Below are 23,422 nucleotides of genomic sequence, written 5' to 3'. Positions count from 1 at the left end.
GTCTAGGAACTGTACTGTACCTTTCCATTTTTATTCTGACTGTGGTTTCAATGTAACACAAAGGCTTGACAATGTATCCTAAGAATCTTAGTTTCAACTCAGACTAACAGAGTTTTTCTGGCTCGGTGTGATCAGTGATTAAAACCCTTGTTTTAATCCTCTTGATCTTGGTCACCCTGATGACTTTCAGACTCTGAATAGAAATGTGACTACCCGGCAGCAACCCCTGGGAGAATTTCAGCAACCAGCCTGCCTCCTTGCCTCCTGCCTGTTTCTCTGGGGATGCTAAGCATGATTTGATACTTCAGCGTAGGAGCTGGAGTGCTGATATTAACCTATTTCAACTCTCTGGTGAACAGAGTCTCCTTCCAATCTAGAACTTCAAAGGAATGTGGCTGCATTCTGCTGAAAGACACCCTTTATAGCTGTGGCATTTGCAAAATCTCAAACATGGCATGTAACTGAAATCTGGGCAAAACACAGAAAATTGCATTGCTTTTATTGCACATGGATTCCCCCCAGGAAGCAATTACGTTTAATTTACAGTAGCAACCATGTTTTGGTATTTTAAAGAAACACTTAAAGCTAACTTCAGATTCTTTTAATGATTTCCACAAACATGGGATTTTTTAATGTAACGTTCAGTTGCTTACAGCAAAATAATTTTCCTTAACAGGGCATGAATTAAAAAATGACAGAATGAGGATATTTTTCTCTTCTGCAGTGAGAGGCAAGGAGCTCACAGAAAACTGGCTCAGCTGTTTGAAATCGGTGCTCGTTTGTACAACTTTGCTGCTGATGGTTAGTCAGTAGTCTCAGCACCTGGCTGAACCTAAAGCCCATTAGAATGATGCAGTCAAAAAAAAAACATGAACCACCTTCTTCAAATGTTCTCCAAAATAAGGAACATGTAGCGTAAAAATGCCAAAGTCTCATATACTGTATGCCTTGAGTGTAAAGGCTTCCTAAGCATCATAACAGGTTTTCCAGGTGTGAAGGTGAGCACTGTGTTCAAGAGGAACTTTGGCTGGGCTGAAGGTGGCACATACAGTAGCTGCAGATAGTTACTGGAGCAGTCTTGGGGCTCATAGCTGGAAAGTTGTGGGTTCACCTCCTTGCTGAAGTGCTGCTGTTGTACCCTTGAATAATTCAAGTTGCCAGCCATGTACTGTACCCACATACCCAGCTGTATAAATGGGTCTGAAGGTAGGTACAGTAGCTTTGCATAAATTGAAATATCCCAATGAAGAACACATTTAGGTAGGAGAAGCATGAAAGATAAAAGATGAGGCAGTCCCATTCACACAGCAAATAAAAGATGACATCACCCAACTGCACGCTTTTGACTGTGATTGTAATCAGGAGAAAAATGACTTCTGGGGGTTTTGAATTAAGTGAGAAGTGTGCTGCAAATTTCAGTGTGAAAGGCTTTGAAGGTCATCTTTGTCAATGCGGAAGGTTATTTTTTTTTTAATTGGTTCATCTCCTGGAGTCTCGCTTAGCTGAACTTGCATACAGCTGAACCTGTGTGCTTTTGGCTTTGATTGTCAGACACTATATGTTCATTTAATCCTGCAATTGAATGCAGTGTCCTGAAGGTGACACGCAAGTCCAGTCCTTTTAATTGGCTACAGACCAAAGGCCACTGCTCAGATGCCCAAAGCTCAGTCATGGCATACATTTAATCAATGCTCTCTTGTGGTTCTGTCTTCCCTAACACAGAGATATGCATTGTGCTTGACTGGAATTACTTAATTATACAGTGTGTGATGGTGGAAGAGGGGACTGACTTACACTATATTACTAAATGAGAAGACATTGAGCATGATAATTGAAATTTTACAGATAAAACCAGACCAAATAGGATCTTCAAAAGCATTGCAGTGGGGGTCACTGAAGGGTTGCTACCTTTCCAGTCTATTACTCTGTGTTTGGTTTTGTAGATTTGCATAATCTTCAGCCTTTCTCAGGCTTTGTTGAAACCATGAACTGCAATATCTAATCAAGTTAAGTGCCATATTCATTTTCTCTCACTGTCCCAGGCTTTCTAAAACGACTTCTGATTTAAAATAGAATTAAAGTAATCCAAACTTTTGTTTTCTACGGATGAGCAGGAGACATTAGCTGGTTTATCTGGAATCACTGTGAATGTTTTCACAGTGACTGCACAGATAATCGCAACCTTGTATTGAGGGTGAATTTATTATGCTGTAGCAGAAAGTGAATGATGTTCAAGGATAAGCCTCTAATGTGCCTTATTTAGTATTATAATGCTAAAATCGCATTAAACTTAAACAGATTCTAAAACACTGAGGGTTCATAGTGATTATGCTCATTATTTTTCCTTTTTTCATTTGAGGGGAAATGCCCCACAGTTATAAAACTGCTGAATGATCCATTATCTAATGAAACACATTAAGAGCTTATAAAGAACATGCTGATAAGCATGCAAGAGAAAAATACAAATAAAAAATAACCGCAAAGGATTAGATTTAAAAAGCGTGTGTGCAGAGGAATGATGTGGCAGAAGCGGCTGAGGTAAAGATGAATTCGCAGTGCAGTGCTCTCTTGACTTCAGTCACTTCTGAAGTATTGAAGAGCCCACAGGACACAGTGTCTTGGGCATGACTCCTGCATTAACGTTTACACACAGGGAAGAGTTATAATGTACTGCAGAGCCCGGTTACTACAAAGGGTACCATTATATAAATCTTTATTAAATCATTATAAAGACTTTAATAGCAAATACAGTATATTAATCTCATATCAAAATGCACAATTCTGTGTAAATTTCCATTGAGAATATTCTGCTGTGTGGTGTTTTTTAGAATGCCTCATCCATTTTACAGTATGTGCTCCAGTCATTGTCTTTTTAGCTTGTCAACAGCTACATTAACCAAATTGTGTGGCTTTTCTTAAGTAGATGTGTTTTGTTTTATGAACTGTGTTTTAACAGTTACCATTCACCTGCAAAAAAGGAACAAAATTGCTACAAAAGGCACAGTGCTCACATCTGCGCATCCTTTTCTTCTACTCTGCATGGCTTCCCTTGTTTATCCTGTTCTAAACAAGATGCACTCTATACTCCTAAAACACCCAAAAAAGTCTTTGATGCCTCTACAGAGATTGTTGTTGAGATGTGCCTTATTCCTTTAAAAAAGATGTTTGGAAAATAATCTACTCTGCTTACCTTCCCGGAAACTCTTTTTTTTTTCTTTTTATTTGCTGTAGAATGTTCTTTGTCAGCAGTTTTACCGATTACTATTTATATAAATCCAAGCAGCTACCACTCCTATTGTGACACAACATGATTTATCTATCTCTTTTCACTCACTGCCAGGAAGTTTACTTTTGGAATTTAAAATGTTGCTACTCAGATCTACGTGTGTAGCAGATCCCAGGCTCTTTGCCCTGCTAGTGGTCAAGGTTCCTCTCTCAGAATCTGTTCTTTCAGTGAGCTTGATTTATTGGAGACTTTTTACATTAAAAAATGTTTTTCTTAATTGTTTTTTATCTCAGCACTGTCTCTGGTTTTCTTTTTACGGATGGTTATGATTAGGTGTTGAAAAAACTGTTAAGTTACATAGCTATGTTGAACAACACATTGCTGTTCAGTACAAGCGCAGTATTATACAGTACTCCTCCGGTGCTCATCCAATCAATGTGTTATTCAGCCTATAATTATGAACCCAAAACTTAGATACAGTGAGCAAAGTATTTAATCTAATAGTAATTTTAATAAAAAATATAAATTGAAAAGGCTATAAATTTAGCGCATTGAATGGAATGGAGAACCTTTCAATCTTGAGCTCTATATGCACAGATTTACAGTATGTAGAGTATAAAAATCTGGATTTAAAGCCAGTTGAACTTCATAAAATAATGATTAGTAAAATAATTATTTAGCACAAGAGCAAAGTGTATAAGTGTTTAAAGGGTTAGGACTTCCACCAAAGATGGAACATCTGACCTCCCACGTATCTATAAAGGGCAGGACCTTTCAGGTGTTACAGTGATTTGTGTAGGACAACCAGCAGAAGGATTTTGAGTAAATAAGATACCAGCTGAAACTCTTGCCACCGATTGAGAAAAGACATCTGCCCAGCCAGCTGGCTGGAGTGACCGCCACAAAGGCCTAGGGCGGCTGCAGGTTCATCTGCACGGTGCAGAGGAGAAGCAACAGCCTGCCCCAGCCTTGTTCTCCAGCTCGTTTGTTGCCATAATCTTTCATCTTCAGCCCTCTGCACCCATCCTGATCCTGGTGCAGCCTTCTTGCACCCTATTCCCTCCTTACATTGGGAGAAATCGGCACACAACTCGGGCAAGGCTCAGCCAGAACTCTCTTTTCCATCCGTTGTTACGCGTTTATCTGCCTGGTGCTTGTGTGTAGAGAAACTCACATCTGTATCCGCAGTTGGGCTCAAGCACTCTGAGTGAATTACCTTGCTCAAGGGTGACACAGCAGCAACCCCAAATCCACAGCCCTCCATTTCAGAGCCCAGAGCCCTGAGCAGAGCTCCTCTTGGTTGGCTTAGTGAGTGAGCAATCTCCTACGATATGCTGTATACAGTAACTTAGCCATCAGCTTGTTTCTCTCTATTCAGAATGTCTTATTGAGAAAAGCAGAGCCTTTCCATCCCATTTCAGATTCCCCTGCTATTGTTTTTGCCTCGTGCAGGTGAAATCCAGAGCCTTGCAAATTGAATTTTTTCAGCTAGTACAAATGCTAGAGCGCAAGCAAGCCTCAAATTATGACTGCAGCAGCTGTTGATTACGATCATAAAGAAGCACAGGAAATTGGTCGAGTAACACCTAAGTGCACATTGATTGTGCATGGCAAGGAAATGCAATCTACTGAGTGATTCAATAAAAATGATTTTAACTTGCAGAAATGAGACACTACATTACTAAAAACTAAAATCAGAAAATAAACTGCTTTAGCCTCAACAAAGTAAATGGTGTGACTGCCTTGGAGTATTAGTTAATATGGTCTTTTAAAGTGACACCCTTTCTTGACATCACAAAATATACAGTAAAAGGAAATGTGAACAGTAGTGTATTTTCAGGATGAAAAGAATGCAGACATTACAAAAGCATTATTTATTACTCCAGCAGGGAATAGTCAAATCTTCATCAACATTTTTTCTTTCATTTTAACTGAACTCAAATGCAACAATGAGCATCTGTCATGTGTCATTTTTTTAACTAGATGACCTGTGTATATTGTAAATGCAAGCGAACAATACTCTCCATTCTGTGGAAAAAAAACACTACAAAAACAAACAACAATCCTGTATGCTCACTAATTCAGTTGTAAATGACATTTTAGTGTGAGATTCTTGAAACGTCCCCAGAAATTTCACTATTGTGATGAAGATGATGTTGATGTTGTTTTTCCCCAGTGAGATATTGATGTGAAACACAGACCGTTCCCTTTTTCTTGTGCATCAGCGTGTAACTGTAGTTAATCACAGCACACAGCAATCGATGACAGACGTGTGTACTGCACAGGGTGTTTTTTCTGCTTGGCAGTGAGATGTACCAAGGTGAAAATGAGTTTCCTATCTGAATGGTCTGATAAATATGTTAGAGAGCCTAAAATCCAACATTTATGGCAAACTAGTTGACCACTAACGGGTGGTACATACTGTACAGGAGATGCTTTCCTCTGACAACATCTTCATTGCAGTTATATCTGCGATTGGCTGCCTTAGAGTCCAGGAATTATCACCTTTAGTGCGGGCAGGGTGGGGCATCTCTCCGGACCGGACCAGACTTTGCAGAGTTCTCTGTAGGCCGGTCAGGCCCAGGCTGGGCTACGCCCCGCGCGGACTGAGACTAGGATCCCCCCCCGGGGCTGGTGGGGCCGAGCCCCCTCAGCTGACTAGAGCGCTTGCGTGCCGGGGTGAGGCAGCGAGTGCCTGCGGGACCACAGTGGTGTCGGGGAGAGCTGCACCTCTCCTCCAGCAGATACGCAGCGCTGCGGGACTCGAGCTGAGAAAGTGACATCGGGACAAGAGCCCACACTTCATGAAGATCTGAGCAAATGATGATTCTAGTCTGGCAGGTATGATACGGACAGTTGCATTACAAAATAAGCAGACAAGTGGGTTTATGTAGTATATTTGATATAGTGATCTGTTTTTGTTTCTACCTATGACTGATTAATTGCAAAGAAGTGTATCTATAGCTGTTAATCATGGCTTTAATGAAATCTGTATTATCTGGTAAAACCAATTTTGGAGGGAGATTCCTGGATGTCTAGAAAATTCTGTGCCAGCTGTTGTTGTTAAACTTGAAAATATCACCTACAGTTTACATACCGCATGTGATCCCCTTCTCTCCCTCACACACCTTCCTTCTCATAATAAACATCTTTATTTGCTTTTAATTTGAAGGTGTGAGACTGCTCTTAAAATACATCTTTTAGGATTTCTTGACTTAGATAACATTTTTCTATCTCCCATTAAGCAACCCATCTTGATTCAAACTTTCCATTGGATAGACTAAATATTTATTTACATAAAGATGGGTAATAATGAATGAAGTATACCAAGCACAGTTAAGTTTCAAGTATGCATATGACCCCAAGATCTTGTCCAGCTGTTTCTTGAAAGAAGCAAGGGTATCAGCTTCAACATACTCCTGAGTCTCAAAACCCTCTGTGTAAAGTGTCTCCTCTTTCACTGACCTGAAGCAGTCAGCTGGTATTACTAAAACATTTACGATAAAGCTATTACTTTTCTCCCAAAATAGTTTGCTCCAGACTTCCATAGCACTTTCTATAAAGTAGTGCCTCCTGTGCTCAATTTCCACGTCTGTCCCCTGATTTATGTTTCACTATCGATCCTGAAGAAGTCCGACGGGCTGTCTTTATTAATAGAGTACCCTTGAGGATTTTTAATGCTTGAATTAGATCCCCTTAGCAGTCTTGTCTAAGATTTAGATTAGATCTGTTAGCCTGTCAGTGTAGGACAGACCTTTAAGTCTGGGAATGTATCAGATTGCTTTTCTCTGGATTGAATCCAGAACAGCCATATTTTTTTAAGCTGGTGACCTTAAAAAAACTGTACACAATATTCTAATTCAGTCCTTTCTAGTGCATTGTGTAATTTTAAGATATCACCACATGATTTAAATTCTACAATTTTAACTGCAGCATACAGTATATCCTAACATTCTGGAGATATTCCTTCACAACATACTAATAAGGAATTTTTAACTTATTAAGTCGGTACCTGCATACAATTATTAAGATGTTCAGGTAGAAAATAATATTGTAAAGCACATATCACAGGTGCAGGTGTGCTGTGGAACCTGTCCTCATGGGCTCAGTGCTCTGTGCTCTGTCTGTGTGCTCTTGCAGGTGTGCTGTGGAACCTGTCCTCATGAGCTCAGTCTGTGTTCTCTTGCAGATGTGCTGTGGAACCTGTCTTCATGAGCTCTGTCTGTGTTCTCTTGCAGGTGTGCTGTGGAACCTGTCCTCATGAGCTCAGTCTGTGTGCTCTTGCAGGTGTGCTGTGGAACCTGTCCTCATGAGCTCAGTCTGTGTGCTCTTGCAGGTGTGCTGTGGAACCTGTCCTCATGAGCTCTGTCTGTGTGCTCTTGCAGGTGTGCTGTGGAACCTGTCCTCATGAGCTCTGTCTGTGTTCTCTTGCAGGTGTGCTGTGGAACCTGTCCTCATGAGCTCAGTCTGTGTTCTCTTGCAGGTGTGCTGTGGAACCTGTCCTCATGAGCTCTGTCTGTGTGCTCTTGCAGGTGTGCTGTGGAACCTGTCCTCCTGCGACGCGCTGAAGATGCCGATCATCCAGGACGCGCTGGCCGTGCTGACCAACGCGGTGATCATCCCCCACTCCGGCCTGGATAGCTCCCCCCACCAGGAGGACCGCAAGCTGCAGCTCCACTCCTCACAGGTGCTGCGCAATGCCACCGGCTGCCTGAGGTCAGTGACGCCGTCGCCAGACACTCCTCCGCAGCGAGGCGCTGTGCTGCTGCTCGAGAAGCCTGACAGTCACAGCTGTGCCTCTGGGGTTCCTATGAACCAATTTTCCAGGCTCGACTTTACTGTTCTATAGAAGAGAGCTGCATTTCTAGACGTTTCCATGTTGTTTCCTGGTGCAGTGCTCAAGTGTAATGAACTGTACCTGTATGTTACAAACATATTCACTCATGTTTTTCTGCCGATGCTTTTGGATCTATTAGGCAGTGATTTTGCTTCCATGTGCTTTCAAACATAGTATTTTTTGTATGTGAACAGTGTAAAAAAGATTATTTTTACTTATTGTTCTTACTGTTCATGTTTTTTAAACATTTTCTAAGAGTGTTTTCTTATATAATGAATCTTCTGTACATACAAAAAAAACTACAGACATCTCTGTAGGGTTATTCATGTTCGGTATAATAACCTGTACATAGTCTTTTTCAGAATGTAGGATTGGTGGCTTTTTGCACGTCTGAGCCTATGAAAAATAAGTATTTAAAATAATAAAAAAACACTAGGATATTTTAGAAAGCCTTGAAAACGAGTATATTGTTTTTTTCGGAAGGCCATCACTGGACTTTCTGTGAAGCTGAAGAAATAGACAGAAAGGCAATAAACTTTAATATAAAAAGATATGTCAGACTTAGTAAGATATTTTATTGGCTCTATATCTTTCCTGTCTATATAGTGCATCATCTACATGATTGATTATACAATTCCACATTCATTCATTGTCTCTTCAACTACTCATGTCTTAAGAAAGAAAAACTATTAAAACTGACTTTACAGAGACCCCTTAGAGCAGCTCTCATAATGTGTAGTCTGCATTTTCATGGCTCATTTCAAATCACCGTTGTGTTGTTAGTCACAATCCCTGCACTGGAGAATTGGCGTTACGCTGAATGGCATCCATTAAAGAAATAGTCCAAACAGACAATATTTCACACAATACAAGCAAGACTAACAGTTAGTTAGCTTTACAAATTGGAAAAGCAATCATTGGCTAAAAGAAAATGCAATAGGGTAATGAAACACTGAACTCCTTTTGTTCCTCTGGCACTATCTATAGCACTGCTCTCATAGGACTAGCTGCTACTTATTCAAATGTGTATGTTTGTGCATTTTAATTTGGCAGCCTATCTTCCCCACCCTGAACAAAGTTTTATGCAACACACACTGATGAATACCTCTTCTCTCATTGTTGACTTTTCTTCAACACTTCATGTAAAATGCTTTCTCCTGTTTGTGTTTCACTGTTCATTCTGAAGAAACCTGCCAGGTTAACTTTGGCTTTTGAGCATTTTGAATTCTGGTATCATTAACTCTTGTAGTCTTCTCTGTTCAAGACCAAGCAGATTCTTTTCTTCAACCTCTCAGTGTTGGACTTTTCTTTTAAGCCCCAGGAGGAACCTGGTTCCTCTTCTCTGAGCTGATTATGAGAATCTGTGACCAAAACTGTTCATAAAGTTCAAAGTTAAAACAGAAAAGTGTACTTCTTCAGCTTCTCTGAATGTGTGGAAAAGGCTCTACATGTAGCTCAGAAAGCCATCTGGAGAAGTATAATTTTAGCCTCATGGATAAAGTTCAATTTATAAAAGGTTGTAATCCTCTGATTGGAAATCGATAGTTCTTAGTCAGCTTGTGAGTTTTAAGGGACATTTTGCCAGTCTGATAACAACTGAAAAATTTAACAAAATGTATTTTCTTCATTTTTATACTTAACAGTATAGTTCATATCTCAGAAGGTACTAAAAGCTTCAGAGAAAGAAAGTTTACCTTACCTTTGGTATGGTCTGAGACATTTCTTTCATGTTAAAAATGTCAGTATGTTATTCATGCGTGCAGTGCAGTGAACATTTTGATAACGATCTCATCAGCTCAGGTGTCCCAGTGATAATGATAACTGAACAGGGTGGCTATTTGCCACTTTGACAGAACCAAAGAAGATGGTGGTGTAACAAACCGAGAAGCTGCTTTGACTGCAGCCCCTTTCTGTATCCTGCTAAGACGCGTCAATGTAATGTGCTCTGTTTCTATGTTTTAATATTTTTAACCCTCATGGTAATTACATTAATTAATGAAGAGCAAAGATATCTAATTGCGATCAGCTAATGATCCGTTTCCTACGGCATAGAAATTAATGCTTGAAGTTAAGAAAGATGGGTACCATAATAACATTTACCATAAAACCATTTTAGAGGAATGTTTCAAAATCGCCAGTGTGGTTGTCTGACAAGAACACATAGTAAAAGAGAAATGGTTGACTCTCATGGGCCTGCTACCAGTATCACTTTAGCTTTATCCTGGTTACTGTTTCCATAGCAACTCTGCAATTTCAATTAACATGTAAACGTTTGAATACTTTGTTGTATCTTTGCTATTTAAGGTTTTGTTGATTAGTTCCTTTTTCAGTAATTTTTGCATCCTAGCTGCCAATGACAAGCTGGATATTGTTGGAGGTGCTTGAGAATCTCATCGTACTTCGTCTCCGTTCATTACGTAGAAATGAGGGCAGACAGTCATGTCTGTAAGATATTGCCTCCCTCCTCTTTGCATTTGCTTTGTGGCAGAAGATGCCCGTGACTGTGAGGAGGGATGTAAGTTTATAATGAAAGTTCAGGAGGAATGACGATAGCCAAGTTCAATCGGTCTCATCGGTCCGTAATTTGTAATCACTTCTGATGTCATTTTCTCACCTACAGTTTACATACCGCATGTGATCCCCTTCTCTCCCTCACACACGTCTCCTGCATCCCTCTGCAGCTGCCCCTTGGTCACTCCTCTCTTTGCTGGGGGTACCGGCCTCCTCATCCTCTGGCCAAGAGGTCGGCCCTCATTCAGGCGGGTTCAGCCTAAACATGCAAACCTCTCAAAACACTTAATTCTTGGGTTTTGTTATTCCAGGTGAAATAAGGTTCTACCAAACATTATATTCTGTTTGATGTTGATATTTTTCCTCATAAACAACTATTTAACTCAAACTTGACGTGCAGATTTAGGTTTAGAGGTCTAGTGATGAATCTTGGGGCTATCTGTGTTATTTCTGTGCTCTACCTAAGACAGATTCATGTCACACAGCGTCAGGGCCAATATTAGTGAACTCTTTTACGCTTTTTAAATGTTTGAGATTGCGCCTCGAACCCTGACTTTAAACAAAGGTGCTTAAGCATTTTTCACAGGCTGGGGCTGTTTTAAGCAGTGTTGGAGGCTTTCTTAATTTAGACTCTTCTCAGTTGGCCTATACACATAGACACTCAGACTTATTTCTGTTATAGAAATTTATTAATGATTTAATGCTTTCATTTCAACGGCATTCAGTATTTTTCAGTATTTTTCACTTATTCCTTCAATTCAGAACATATTGAAGACCTAGTGAAAATCAGGGAGGCAGGATTGCTGAGACTGACATACCCCCAGTACTGCCTTCTTAAATTGGTTCAGAGTTAAAAATCCAAGTCAAGAGGCAAAACAAAATATACTGTATCTTAACACAAATTTTTGGTTTCACTTCAGGAGCCTTGAACAGTATTGGTTTACTTTTTGGTTCAGTTTTAGTCCCTAAAAGGCTGTTAGTGTCCACTCTATGTAAGCAGCTGAGGAGTGTCGTGAGACAAAACAGTTTTGTGACACATCAAAGTGTCATGAAGACAAATATACTGTTCACAAGAGTCTGGAGAATTTCAACATTTCATCTATATGTGGTCTCCAAGGACTCAGCACTTGATTACAGAATAGCCCTGGAAAGTGCAGTGCACAGTCTTAAAACACAACTGGCGACAGCACTGGAGAGATAGGAGCACAGAACAGAAGGGGCTGATAAATGGCACCTTCATTCCTTCACTGGGGAAGAAACAAGGCCTAAAGAGATGTTAAAAACTTATCAGCAGGCTAAATGTGTGGATGCCAGTATCGGACCACAAAGAGGTACTTCAGTTATCCATTACTGGATGGATCCCACAGTGCTATTATTCAAGATAATTTCTCTCCACAAACACCTATGCCATTGTGCAGATAAAGTGGGATGTTTGGAAATCTCTGAAAAGACACTGACATTACTTCAAGAGATGGTACTGAAGGAGCCATGCAGGAGGGATTAGCAGTTCTGCTCTGGCGGGGAGTAGAGGAAGCACAGGCAGGAAGCTTCAAGATACCCCCAGAACACCTGTAAACAAATGTCAGAGACACCAAAAAAGGACAGTGGCCATTCAGCTGTGCCATTATTAACTGTAAAAATCTAAATACATAACCTAACACATTTCTTTTACAATTCTTTGGAGACAGTAAATGACGGATCATTTCTAACTCTCAGTTCTCAAGAACACAGGTTCTCTCCTTGTATGTGGGCCGGGGTGAAGAGTGGAAGTGTAATTCTGTTTCGAAACGGGGAGGGTGAAAAGATCCCATTCAGAAGCTGAGATTCCCTGGAGGTCAAGTATCAGAATACAAATCTGATGCACTGCAGATGGAATAAAATAGAGACTTCTGTGGAAACCTGGCTCAAATGCTGGAGGCACGTAGGATGTAGGATGTGTAAGAAACTAAACTTAAATTGTTCAGGTAACTTTAAAATACCCGTTGCAAACTGTCCTGTAATAATGCTAATTATGACATGACATTTCCGGATCTATCACTAAAATCGTCTCGTATTTGCTCTTACTGTGCCGTTTGTTTAAAGGAATCTCAGCATCCAACTCTAGGTTATGACTGCCTTAGTATCTCTTAACTTTAACTTTCTTGTTATTGTGTATTATAGATAGTTAAGATGTTGAAGTGTGTTATAAAAAAAGGACAATAGTTTTTAAAAGAGCAGTGAAAAATCCCATTTTCACATCACATTTTTTATTTACTTTGATGAATCTCAGATCTGCACCCAGACTCAGAAAATTCAAATACGTCCTTTTCTGTGTATTCCCTCTCCCTCAGCGTCTTCAAATGCTACATAAACACGTTCTTTCTGAAATCCCAGAGATCCGCATATCGTTCACATTAAGAGGGTCTGATGATTATTCAAACAATAATTAATCCAAAACTGGATCCTGAAGCGCAAGACACTTTTTCAGTCATGATGTTTTATAAATTCATAATTTATGCTTCACAGTTTTGCATAAATAATCAGAGTGAGAGATAACAGTTTATCATATCAGATTAATTGTGTTGGTGCTTGAATATACTGAATAGTAAGATCTGTAGCACTGATTGAAAACCATGGGCTGCAGAAAACCTGAAACTGATGCACTGTGGCCTTCAGTGGCAGGAGAACCACATAATAACCATTTCCTGCACAAAGGCAACACTGGCACAAACCTTGTGCAGCTTTTGCTTTGTCACAAAATTAGTTATTGTAAACATTTTTCTCAATATGTTAATAATATTTCAAAATATTACCTAAAAGCTGTTTGCATAATGTTTGCTTAATAAGATCTGTAAAAAATGTATCACTGCATTTGGTGTGTCGGACTCCTGGCAGATGAACCAGGGCATTCATTACACTCAAATCCAAACAAAAACATACTGGGCATCTCTGAAACACTACAAAACACAGAGCAATAACACATTCACTTGCACACTTCTAGGGAAGAAAATCACCCAGACTGTCGTCACTTAAACGTTATGCTTGATTTAATCTTGTGTTAATTGTGTTCAATAAGTAATTACCTAACCAAGTACGTTAATTGATTTGATCAAATTTATTGAGAGTGACAGAAAATAAATGAGTCACATATGTAATAAAGAAGCACGAGGCTCATTAACTATTCAAGGTTAGCTGTAACCTGCCTGCAAATTAAAAGCTAAACAGCTGGATTTATGTTGTGTCTTACTCCCATCGTTTGATGTGAAAAACTAAGCATTGGTTCTACAATAAATCATGTTACAGGCCACAGATTACGCAAGAGCCATGGTGAGACAAGCACATAGAACATCCCTACAGACAGCTTTTTCGTGAAGGAGTTGGAAAGATGTATAAGCAAAGCCTGCAGCATGTTGGTGACCTTCATCAGGTGACTCAAAATTCCTCTGTTGCTTCAGCACCATATACTGTACAAGCTTAAACCCCTCATGAAGAGTGCCAAGCATAAGTAGTCCACAACGCTTTGGCTATGTCAGCATAAGATTACTGTTCAGACCTTCTACTGGGTAAATTAAATAGTTTTTAGAGCTTTGGAATTCTGACAAAATCTTTGGTTATTGATCAGGTGCTGCCAGCAAATTGGCGCACCATCAAAATTAATCTGGGGCTCCAATATTTCAGTCGCAGCACAGGTTCTTGTTCCACCATCTGAGCAGCTCTGTGCACAAGGAGAAAAACTTTCAGAGAAAATTAATGGAATCTTAACTATCACATGCTTGAATGTCGGAGGTTCGATGATGCATTTTACAGGACTCATGAAGGAGGATGCAGTTCCATCCTCTGATGTATGTTCTGTACTTAGGAATTCAATGACTTCACTTTATTAAATAATGAGCTTCGTGTTCTTTCAATTTGCGCCCATTTGACCTGCCTTGAGAAACACGAATAATGAATTAACCATGTGATTTGCAAAGTTCTGCTTTTTTTGCAACAGCTGCACATTTTTAAAAAATAAAAAAACAACACAAGAGAAAACAAGAGCTTTTAATTGGATTCTCATAAAAGCCCTGTCTGTTGTAAGGATGAACAAGAAAATCTTGAGCTATAAAAGGACCCATTAATGAAAGAGCCCTTGGAATCCCTCGCCTTAGCATGCCTTTCGCACATTTCATGGATCATTAAATAGTTGTATTGAATACTAGCCTGAAAACCCCCTGCTATCGTGTGCTCCTCTGCATGTAGGCCTGCCTCTCGGCCGCGTCGCACTGGGCGTGTCGTACGACACTGAGGGGGAACTGCCAAGGGACCTTTTTTAAGAAGAAAGAATCTTACTCGGCTGCTTTTTCTCTCCTTAAGTCTTCCTCTTGGGGGCATTGCATTTTAAAGCAAAGACACATTTCTGTAAGAAGAAAAAATTATCCTGAAAGCAGTATAGATCCACATACTGAATTTGCTCTTATCTGCAACTTTTTTTTCCTGAGACTTTTGTCCGCCCATGTTGTATATTGCAGGTCTCAGGAATTGTATTCCTAAACTACGTCAGAACAAAAGTTGTAATCAAATCTGTTCTGCTGGTTAAACCCTCTTAATTTTGACTTAACTTACAACTAGATGTACTGTATAACAGGAGTCAACATTGAATGATTCTTGTAACCAAAACCCTACACAGGCCTGAAATGCCTGCTTGTTTCAATACCTACTTACAGCATTTTTCAGCTGATTGAAAATTTCCCTAAATAGGGTGCATTATTGAATACCATCAGTTTCCAACAGCATTTCTCCACTGTTTCAGACTCATACTTTTTTCTTTCAGGACCATTTTCAAATCTGATGACAGACTGCAGGATAGCTCTGTTGACACCCCAGCTAGGGTTAGGGTTAACATTCCCACACAAGTTTTACACTCTGTGCTGGATTTTGGGTCCCAAGGGAAGGTTAGGATGAGTGGTAATTTGCTCCCATCTGCAACCTTTTTTTCGGAGGCTTTTGGTTGGTCATATTGTTTAAGGCACCATTGATTGATTGACAAAATTGAGAGAAAAAATTAGCAAGGAAACGTATTCTACAGGGCCAACTCACTTAACTTTGTCATTTAATGAGCAACCACATGTACTGTATAACTGCAGTCATTACAAGCTAAGTCCCTAAAAGAGTTTCAGCACTGGACCCCCTGCACATTCATCAGATACAGCAAGGCCTCCTGGTCTTCCATGTTTATTTTACAGCTGCAGACATGCTTTGAAAACCATAATGAATGCTCTCTTAACTAAGGCAAAACATACTCAGCCTTGCTTGGGATTTGGGTGCTTCTGGTGAATCTGTAAAGTTTCTAATGCTGTAATGTTTTTTCAGACACAGTGCGCAGGTTTCTCATTGCAGAAATAACATTTGGCAGCAGATCTCAAGCAGGCTTAGAGGCCTATCCCATGATCAAGAATAAAAAATGAACTCTGAAATATAGCCTAGCTACTGAAAATGTCCACAAGGTCAATATATTATTGTACCAATACAGAATGTGTCTGGTGTCTTTATTTTTATTACCTCCAATACAATACTGCATCTGATTTTCCAAATTTCCATGAACTGGTGTCTTATTCAGTTCTATTTGAATTACTTATAAAATGTTTTTTTTCTGAAATTATTAAAAGAAAAGGTCATTCTGAATGTTTCAATTCCTCTTTAGGCGTGGTCTTTTAATTTGTAACACTTGTTTCTGGGCTGTATGTGAGCTAGTAAGCACAGATTTAATAAAACCTATATTAAGGAACTTTGTTCATCCAAACAGAAAATTTGAATCTCAACGTGAAAAACTGCTCTATTTAGATGAAAAAAAATAATTTTGCTTTTGTAGGGTTAAGGTCCTTTATGGGTAAATTATGCTTTAATCAATCTTATTTTTGTTAATATTCATTCAAAGCAAATGTTTCAACCTTGCTAAAACCAGTGGAGTTTGTAGATAAGATGATTGCAGTTACGTGACCCTTTCTTCAAGACATGAAAGGATGCCAGGTGTTTCAAAATCTGCATGTCTGTAAATTTGCATAACTTTGTTATAGTGCGTATTCAGAAGGCTGAGTTTCTAATGCGCGGTTTTAATTCTTTTTACAAGAGCAGCAAATGAGGCTGCCACTTATTCAAAAATGTTTATTTTATTAATTAGAAGCTATTATGGAAGACACAACAATGCTACAAAGCACAATTGGCAAAACTATATTAATATGGATTAGTCTGTTGATTATTATATTTATTCATTTCAGTACTTTGTTTGTGTAAATGGGCAGGTTGAATTGGGGATGTGTCAATTCTAATTACTTCCAAGTTTACCATATAAAGGTTAAGTATGCAGATCCCTTTTCTGTTATTGTGCTTATATGCAGAACAGCGTCATTAAGAATTTTCCAGCAGGCCAAACACGAAATAGAAAGAATCAATTTAACACCATATACTGAGCCTGATTGCCTCTTGAAATGGAACACATTTCTTTTTAACCTTTTTAAGTATAAAATGAGCCTTCTGCTCGTATCAAAACAGTGGTCTTTCTAATTCTACAAATCTTGCAGATTTGTCCAATATGACCACTGCTCTGCTGTTGAGCTTCTTGTATAAAGTCAGGGACTTCAGAGGATACAGATAAATTGTGACTGTTGCAATGCAATTAAAAGAAAGTAATCTTTTTTTGTATTGAAGGATAAATGCACTTCAATCAAATGAGATATTTTTATCCAATTTCAAAGAGGAAATTGCATATTTGTTAAGTGAATTTTGGGAGCTGTGCATTGAATATATATTAGGATTTGGGCTGGTATAAGCATTAAAATGAAGATGAAGGCTGGGATTAATTGCAGGTGACATATGGAGCCGAGTCAAGGAAGAACCAGGGTAAGATGTGGATTTCGTCTGGCTCCAAACATAGGATGGGATGGGGATGCGGGATTTAAAACAAGGATGTGCTGAAGTTTCAGGCTGAGATTAATGGAGGGGACAGGCTTTTTGCTTAAGTAGTTACCTACTCAGGCAGAAATTACAATTTGCTGAAAGAAAAGGCTGAAAGCCATTTTGTGTAACCACGAAGCAAGAAAATCAAAGTTAAATCTTCCCCCAGTTGTGCAAAATACACAATAATTGATAAAAAGCAGTTGGGCAGCAAGGTCAGTTCTCATACCCTTTCGGCCACACTAGTGCAGGAACAATCTGTGCAACGTTGTGTTTAGATTCTTATGTGTTAAAGACTGAAGTTAATGCCCAACACTGGTGCCAGTGAATATTCTGCCCTTGATTTCTGTGAGGCCGCTGGAGAAAACACGCCACCTCCTCCTCTTCGATATCCTCTCAGGGGACAAATCCATTGTCAAGTGTTTTCTTCGTGACATTTTGATACCAGTATATAAACCTGCCCTCACTACAGGCCCGCAAGCTGCACTTTACATCAAAGGCGAAGGGGCGAAGATTGATCCACGCTTTGTTTACAGAGACATTATAAGCTGCTCTAAGTGCAACACAAAAATTGAATATCAATAATTTCACCATCCCAGAAACACAAACTCAAGGAGAGACAGAAAATACAAATCACAGTAAATCAAGGAAACTGCTGAGGCAGATCTGAGCTTCCACTGTATCTATCAACTTTTTTGTTTTTGCCTTTGTCAATGGTTCGATTCAAGATAACCGCTCTGGTTTTACAAGTGACAGAAAGGGCTTCACATGATACACACATATTGAAGATTGATTTAACGCAGCATTTTATTTTTTTTCCTAAGTAATACTCTCATGTGTCAGTTTCAAACAGGAGGTCTTGGCTGAGAGGTATTGATTTGAAAAGGTGTCCTCTCAATGGAAAAGTTTCACTGCCTCCAATCCATACTCCATTTTTTAAAAATAGACAATCTATGTTTTTTTAGTCTCTGGAGAATCTTGTAAAATTATCTTTCATCAGAGAGGGATGTTAAATAGCCTACTTGCGGACATTATCTGATATGGCACTTGACAGTGTCACAAAAGTGTTAAAGTGAATTGAGTCAACGTTCAACAACCCGCTACCCCATGGCTGAAGTGATAGTCGTGCTATAAACAGGGTTCCCTGAAATGTCTTGTGAAGTTCCGTATGACGATGTAACACTGATTTTTAGATGGTATCCACATTGGTTCCACTACAGATAAGGAAAGCCCTTCTGTGTTTCTGTCACTGGAGGACATGTGGAGTAACTTCCCTGAAAATACTGCACTTCATCACAGCCCTCTTAAAAGTCAGATTTGGAATCGCATGAAAGATTTAGATAGATGTTGTCAGTTGTTGTGCTCCAAAGCGCTTATGACAGGAAAGCTATGCTCAACCAGAACGATAGTTTCTGTATGCAGTATACATGTGTACTGTGAATAAAAGTTGAAAAAATAATCCTTCTTTTTAGATAAATCTGCAGTTGTTACACAGGTTAACTTTGCACTTGGTAATGTAAGACAGAGGTGAGTCACTCTTAACTGAGGACACTGCAGAGCAGCTTTTAATTTAAGACTTTGTACAATACCAGAAGAAAGAGGAGGAGGAGAAGGGCTGAAACAGACAAGGAATATTTACAAGGGAGGTCATGTCTTGTACCTGATCCTACAGCAGAACAAAAGAAATCAGAAAGTAACCCAAACAGCCCATGTTTTTCTGCAAATTTCTGAAATCTCTGAGCAGTGGAAGGAGCATTGTTCAGGAGAATAAACCGATTTTTAATACAGTACCTAGATAAATTCAGAATGATCACGCCCAAGAAAGGCATATCCAACTAAGCGTGTGTATTTGCTTCCAATGCTACATTTTTCATTACCAAAAATAATATTTTTAATCGGTTCTCAAAATATTGCAAATACAATTGATCTCCAATATCCTTCAAACACAACCATTAAGTTTGTTTTCACTGCATTGAAACTAATTTGTAATACACAAACAAATGAATAGTGTAAGGCAGACAATTGCACTTTAGACAAAAGCTGTACAACAGTTGAATAATATATATTTTTACCAGCAAAACCAAAACACAACATCACATACTATACATTACAAAACCTAGGGTTTTCAGGGCTCTGTTTCATACCTAGATACATCAGCATGAAGAAAATTAACCTTTTTTCAAAAATAATCATCTTGCATTTCAGTAAAGAAAAGCAGGAAAATGTATCTACAGTGTAATTTATAGTTTTTCTACATTAAAATACAAGGGCAAAAGCAAACATCCACTAAAATACATAAAGAACATTTTATCTTACCTTGAAAAAGTGCATTCATTTTACTATTTTGCCATAAAAATTCATGAGTTTACAAACACATTGTGCAATAAAGATGTCTGCTGAAGGCCTATACATTCAAATCGACTGGCTCTAGAAAAGGCTCATCTGATAGGTTAAAATAGCTGTCATTCAAGGTATCCTGACCATTCAGGCACTTAAACCCTTCTCTCTATACCATGCATGCCTAGTTTTTTTTTATTTTACTAATGATAATGTTTCTTTATTAGCCCTATACAATTTCTTGCATTAGAAATTCATCTTTTCACATACCCCAGCTTTTCTCCATGGAGACACAGACACACAGACAGGGAGAGAAGCTTGGGGTCAAAGCGCAGGGTCTGCCATTGTAAGGCGCCCCTGGAGCAGTTGGGGTTAAGGGCCTTGCTCAGGGGCCCAACGGAGTAGGATTCCTCTGCCAGCCACGGGTCTTGAACCAGCAACCTTCCAGTCACAGGCGCAGATCCTTAGCCACAGAGCCACCGTTCCGCCCTAAAACATGTTTATTATGAGTAAAAAAACTGTATACTGTATATAGTACTGTATAATACTATATACTGTCTAATACTAAAACAGTTCAAAAAAGTTAAAAATTAGAATGCTACAGTAAAATTTTTTCTTTTTGTAATTTTTATTTATTTTACATTTTTTGGAAGGCTAAAAAAATCCTGCACTTTCAAACTTTTATTTTCATGGTAGTAGATATTTTTAGAGAAGACCTAAAAAAAGAAATTTACATCCCAAGTCTCCTACAACTTGCAAAATTGCCTTTTGAAGACTTGAAGACAGACAATAACATGTGTCTGTTTTTTTCCCTGTTTTTGTTCTGGATATTTCTTTCTAAAGTGTGTCCTGAGAAAGACAAAAAAAATTAAATGTTCAGGCAGGATGTCCAAGGAGGTCTCTTTAATTCGAGCCCCTCACCAGGTCTGTAGTGTGTGCAGTTTCTAAGATAATTCAAGATACTGAAAGGCAAATCCATCCCAGGAGGACATTGACCTTGACTTCCATTCTGGGGGAGGGGATGTTAATAAATACAAAAGGTAATACAAATAATCAATGCATTACACACAGTTCATGATATATGATTAAGCCTTCAGATTAACTCAGTTACTAGAAGTGAGGCTATATATAATGGTTCCCCACCTCATATAGTTTGGAGTCACCATTTTCTTCTCTGTAGCTCAGCTCACAGCAGCGACTCCTGTACAGCACAGGGAGAATGAGGGGGGGCAGGCACCCAGCACTTTAGGCTTTGACAATCTGCAATCTCTGTGGCACCTAATAGGTGAGTGAGGAGAGGGAGTATCTTCTTCATGTGTTCACATGGATTTCCTCCAGGCGCCACAGTTTCTGCCCACAGCCCAGTGACTCTAGTTGGTTAATTGGCTTCTGTAAGAATTGCCCCTGGCTTGAGTGTGTATGTCTTTATGTCTGTGTGGCCTGTGGTGGTATCATGAAGTGTGCCTATTGCTTGCCAGGATAGGCTCTGGCAACCCTGTATTGGATAAAGCAGCGAAAATGGATGGATGGATTTATTTTTATGTGAACAGCAAAGTTCAGTATTGAAGTCTGGAGTACAAAACCTTGTGTGATTGGTAATGAATGGAATGTAACAATTGATTTTTGTGTACAGCTCTGAAAGTAAATTGATGTTAGATTCAATATAATTTCATGCCAGTTCATGAAAAGGGTATTTGTACCCATAGCACCGAGGCAAACACAAACAGGTATAGAAGTAGATTGTATTGTGAAGACATTCCATACAACATTTTCTCAGTTTTCAGTCATCTAATAGACAAAGACTGTCAATTTTCTGCTAAATATATTATGATTTAATATTTTACAGTCTGGTCATCATTACTTAAAATAGGGCTGTTTTTTCTAAAGTTTTTTTCAGCAAAGTAAATAAAATCAACAGGAACATACAGCGGATCTACAAACTTTTTGATAAGTTCTACTTTATGCATTCTAGATCATAAGATGATGGAATATAATTTGATTTCATGACTATGCTGGAGGATAGTGGTGAATGTTTTAAAGCAGAAAACAAAACAAATGAGCAATGTCAGATAACCCTGTCCATGGTGCTGAATTTTTTTTAAATGATCAAAGAACTGCAGTTCATTACAAAAATAGTAAATAACAGTGTGATACCAGAATACATCTTCATATTATATTATTGAAAAGAAAAACCATCATAATCTGTTAAACTTTTTTCTTACAATATCATACAGTATAAACACGTGACTTTACTGGGAAAGGAAAAGTCAGGCAGCACACTCTGAAGACTGGAGCATTGATAACGACACAATATTCTGAAAGGTGACAACGATATCTTTACACCAGCTTCATAATGCAGCAGGCTGGTCGAAACAGCAGATGGGTGAGATGAGCTCTCCGGCCCCGATGTACTTTCGGAAGGAGGGGTCTGTCTGATCTGGCTCCATTCAGGCTGCTCACCCCTCCTGGCTCGGGGGGCAGGGACGGCTCCCGGTTCGAGGCTGTGACCCTGGCGTTGGTTGTGTTGCAGGAATGTCAGCTCTGCCGGAGAGGAAGCACGCAGGAGGATGAGGGAGTGCGAAGGGCTCACTGATGCGTTGCTCTACGTGATCCAGACCGCTCTGGGGAGCAGCGAGATTGATAGCAAGGTTTGACTTTATATTTCCTTCCTCTTCTCCTATTAAAGCCTTGCTGTAAACCAACAGAGAGTGTGGGGCCTAAAAAACAAATAAACAGCTTTGCGGTTGGCTGCACATTCAAGGTTGCTGTAGCCTTGTCCTCTGTAATGGCACTGTTTAATCATGATTTAACGGCTACCACCCCCTTGGCAACGCACACTCTGAAATAAGAACGCTGTGATATTTTCATAATAATGAGAATTGAGTGCGTTGCTGTGTGCTTGCAAAGGACTCCACAGGCATGGTGCCAGTGGTCATTTTCCAAAAGCCATGAACAGAGTTTCCAGCGAGTGCAATCCTTCATAATCTCACCACTATCTAGGAGCAAATGTCCTCCACGCTGGGACCCCCGACACGCCGCTGTTTGTGCCGTTAGAAGAGTCTGTTTCTGTCTGCCGTGCTACAGAAACCATTAAGGGATAAAAATGAGAGAGATGTAGAGAGGAAGGTAACATTAATTGTGAATCACTGCGTTGACAAATCAAGAATGCTGAAGTCCTTTATAAGGCAGAGGCTTGTTTTTATATAAGAATTATTCCGCCACCTGATGGCTACATGCAAAACAAAAATAAATGCCTAAATGCCTGTCTGCAGCTGTTTAGGCAAATCACCTGGATGGATTCAGCCTGACAAGCAATCCTACATGCTGTAGGTAAAATTAAAACTTTTTTTCTCATTATAGAAGAATATTAGAACTCGATTTTGAAACATTTGCTCTAAAAAAATCTTTCATATTTTTAGATGATTTTGGCAGTAGATGATGTTAATTATGCTGAGGCACAATGAAAGCTCAGCAGTCTAAGATTTACATCAATATCTCATTGGGCGCATGCTGAATGCATTTCCATTTTAAATAGTGAATAGACAGGATTGTTGATTGTTCAAGTAGCTCTGTTCCTTGGGATAGCAAAATACCTAAACGCC

At 39.2% G+C, this 23,422-nt stretch overlaps 1 protein-coding gene across 5 annotated transcripts in view; it reads left to right on the top strand.

The window, feature by feature from the left end:
- ctnnd2a (catenin (cadherin-associated protein), delta 2a) overlaps positions 1 to 23,422 on the top strand; it is a 302,050-nt gene that overhangs the window by 223,102 nt on the left and 55,526 nt on the right. For all 5 annotated transcript variants that reach the window (XM_015354990.2, XM_015354991.2, XM_015354992.2 and 2 more), the window contains 2 exons: positions 7,759 to 7,942; positions 22,351 to 22,468. In XM_015354990.2, the coding sequence (XP_015210476.1) occupies positions 7,759 to 7,942; positions 22,351 to 22,468 (302 nt within the window). The remainder of the gene's footprint in view (positions 1 to 7,758; positions 7,943 to 22,350; positions 22,469 to 23,422) is intronic.

This window comes from Lepisosteus oculatus, chromosome 6 (genome assembly GCF_040954835.1).
Source record: "Lepisosteus oculatus isolate fLepOcu1 chromosome 6, fLepOcu1.hap2, whole genome shotgun sequence".
Taxonomy (NCBI): domain Eukaryota; kingdom Metazoa; phylum Chordata; class Actinopteri; order Semionotiformes; family Lepisosteidae; genus Lepisosteus; species Lepisosteus oculatus.
Note: the sequence above shows the minus strand (reverse complement) of the source record. Positions and strands in the feature narration are given on the sequence as shown.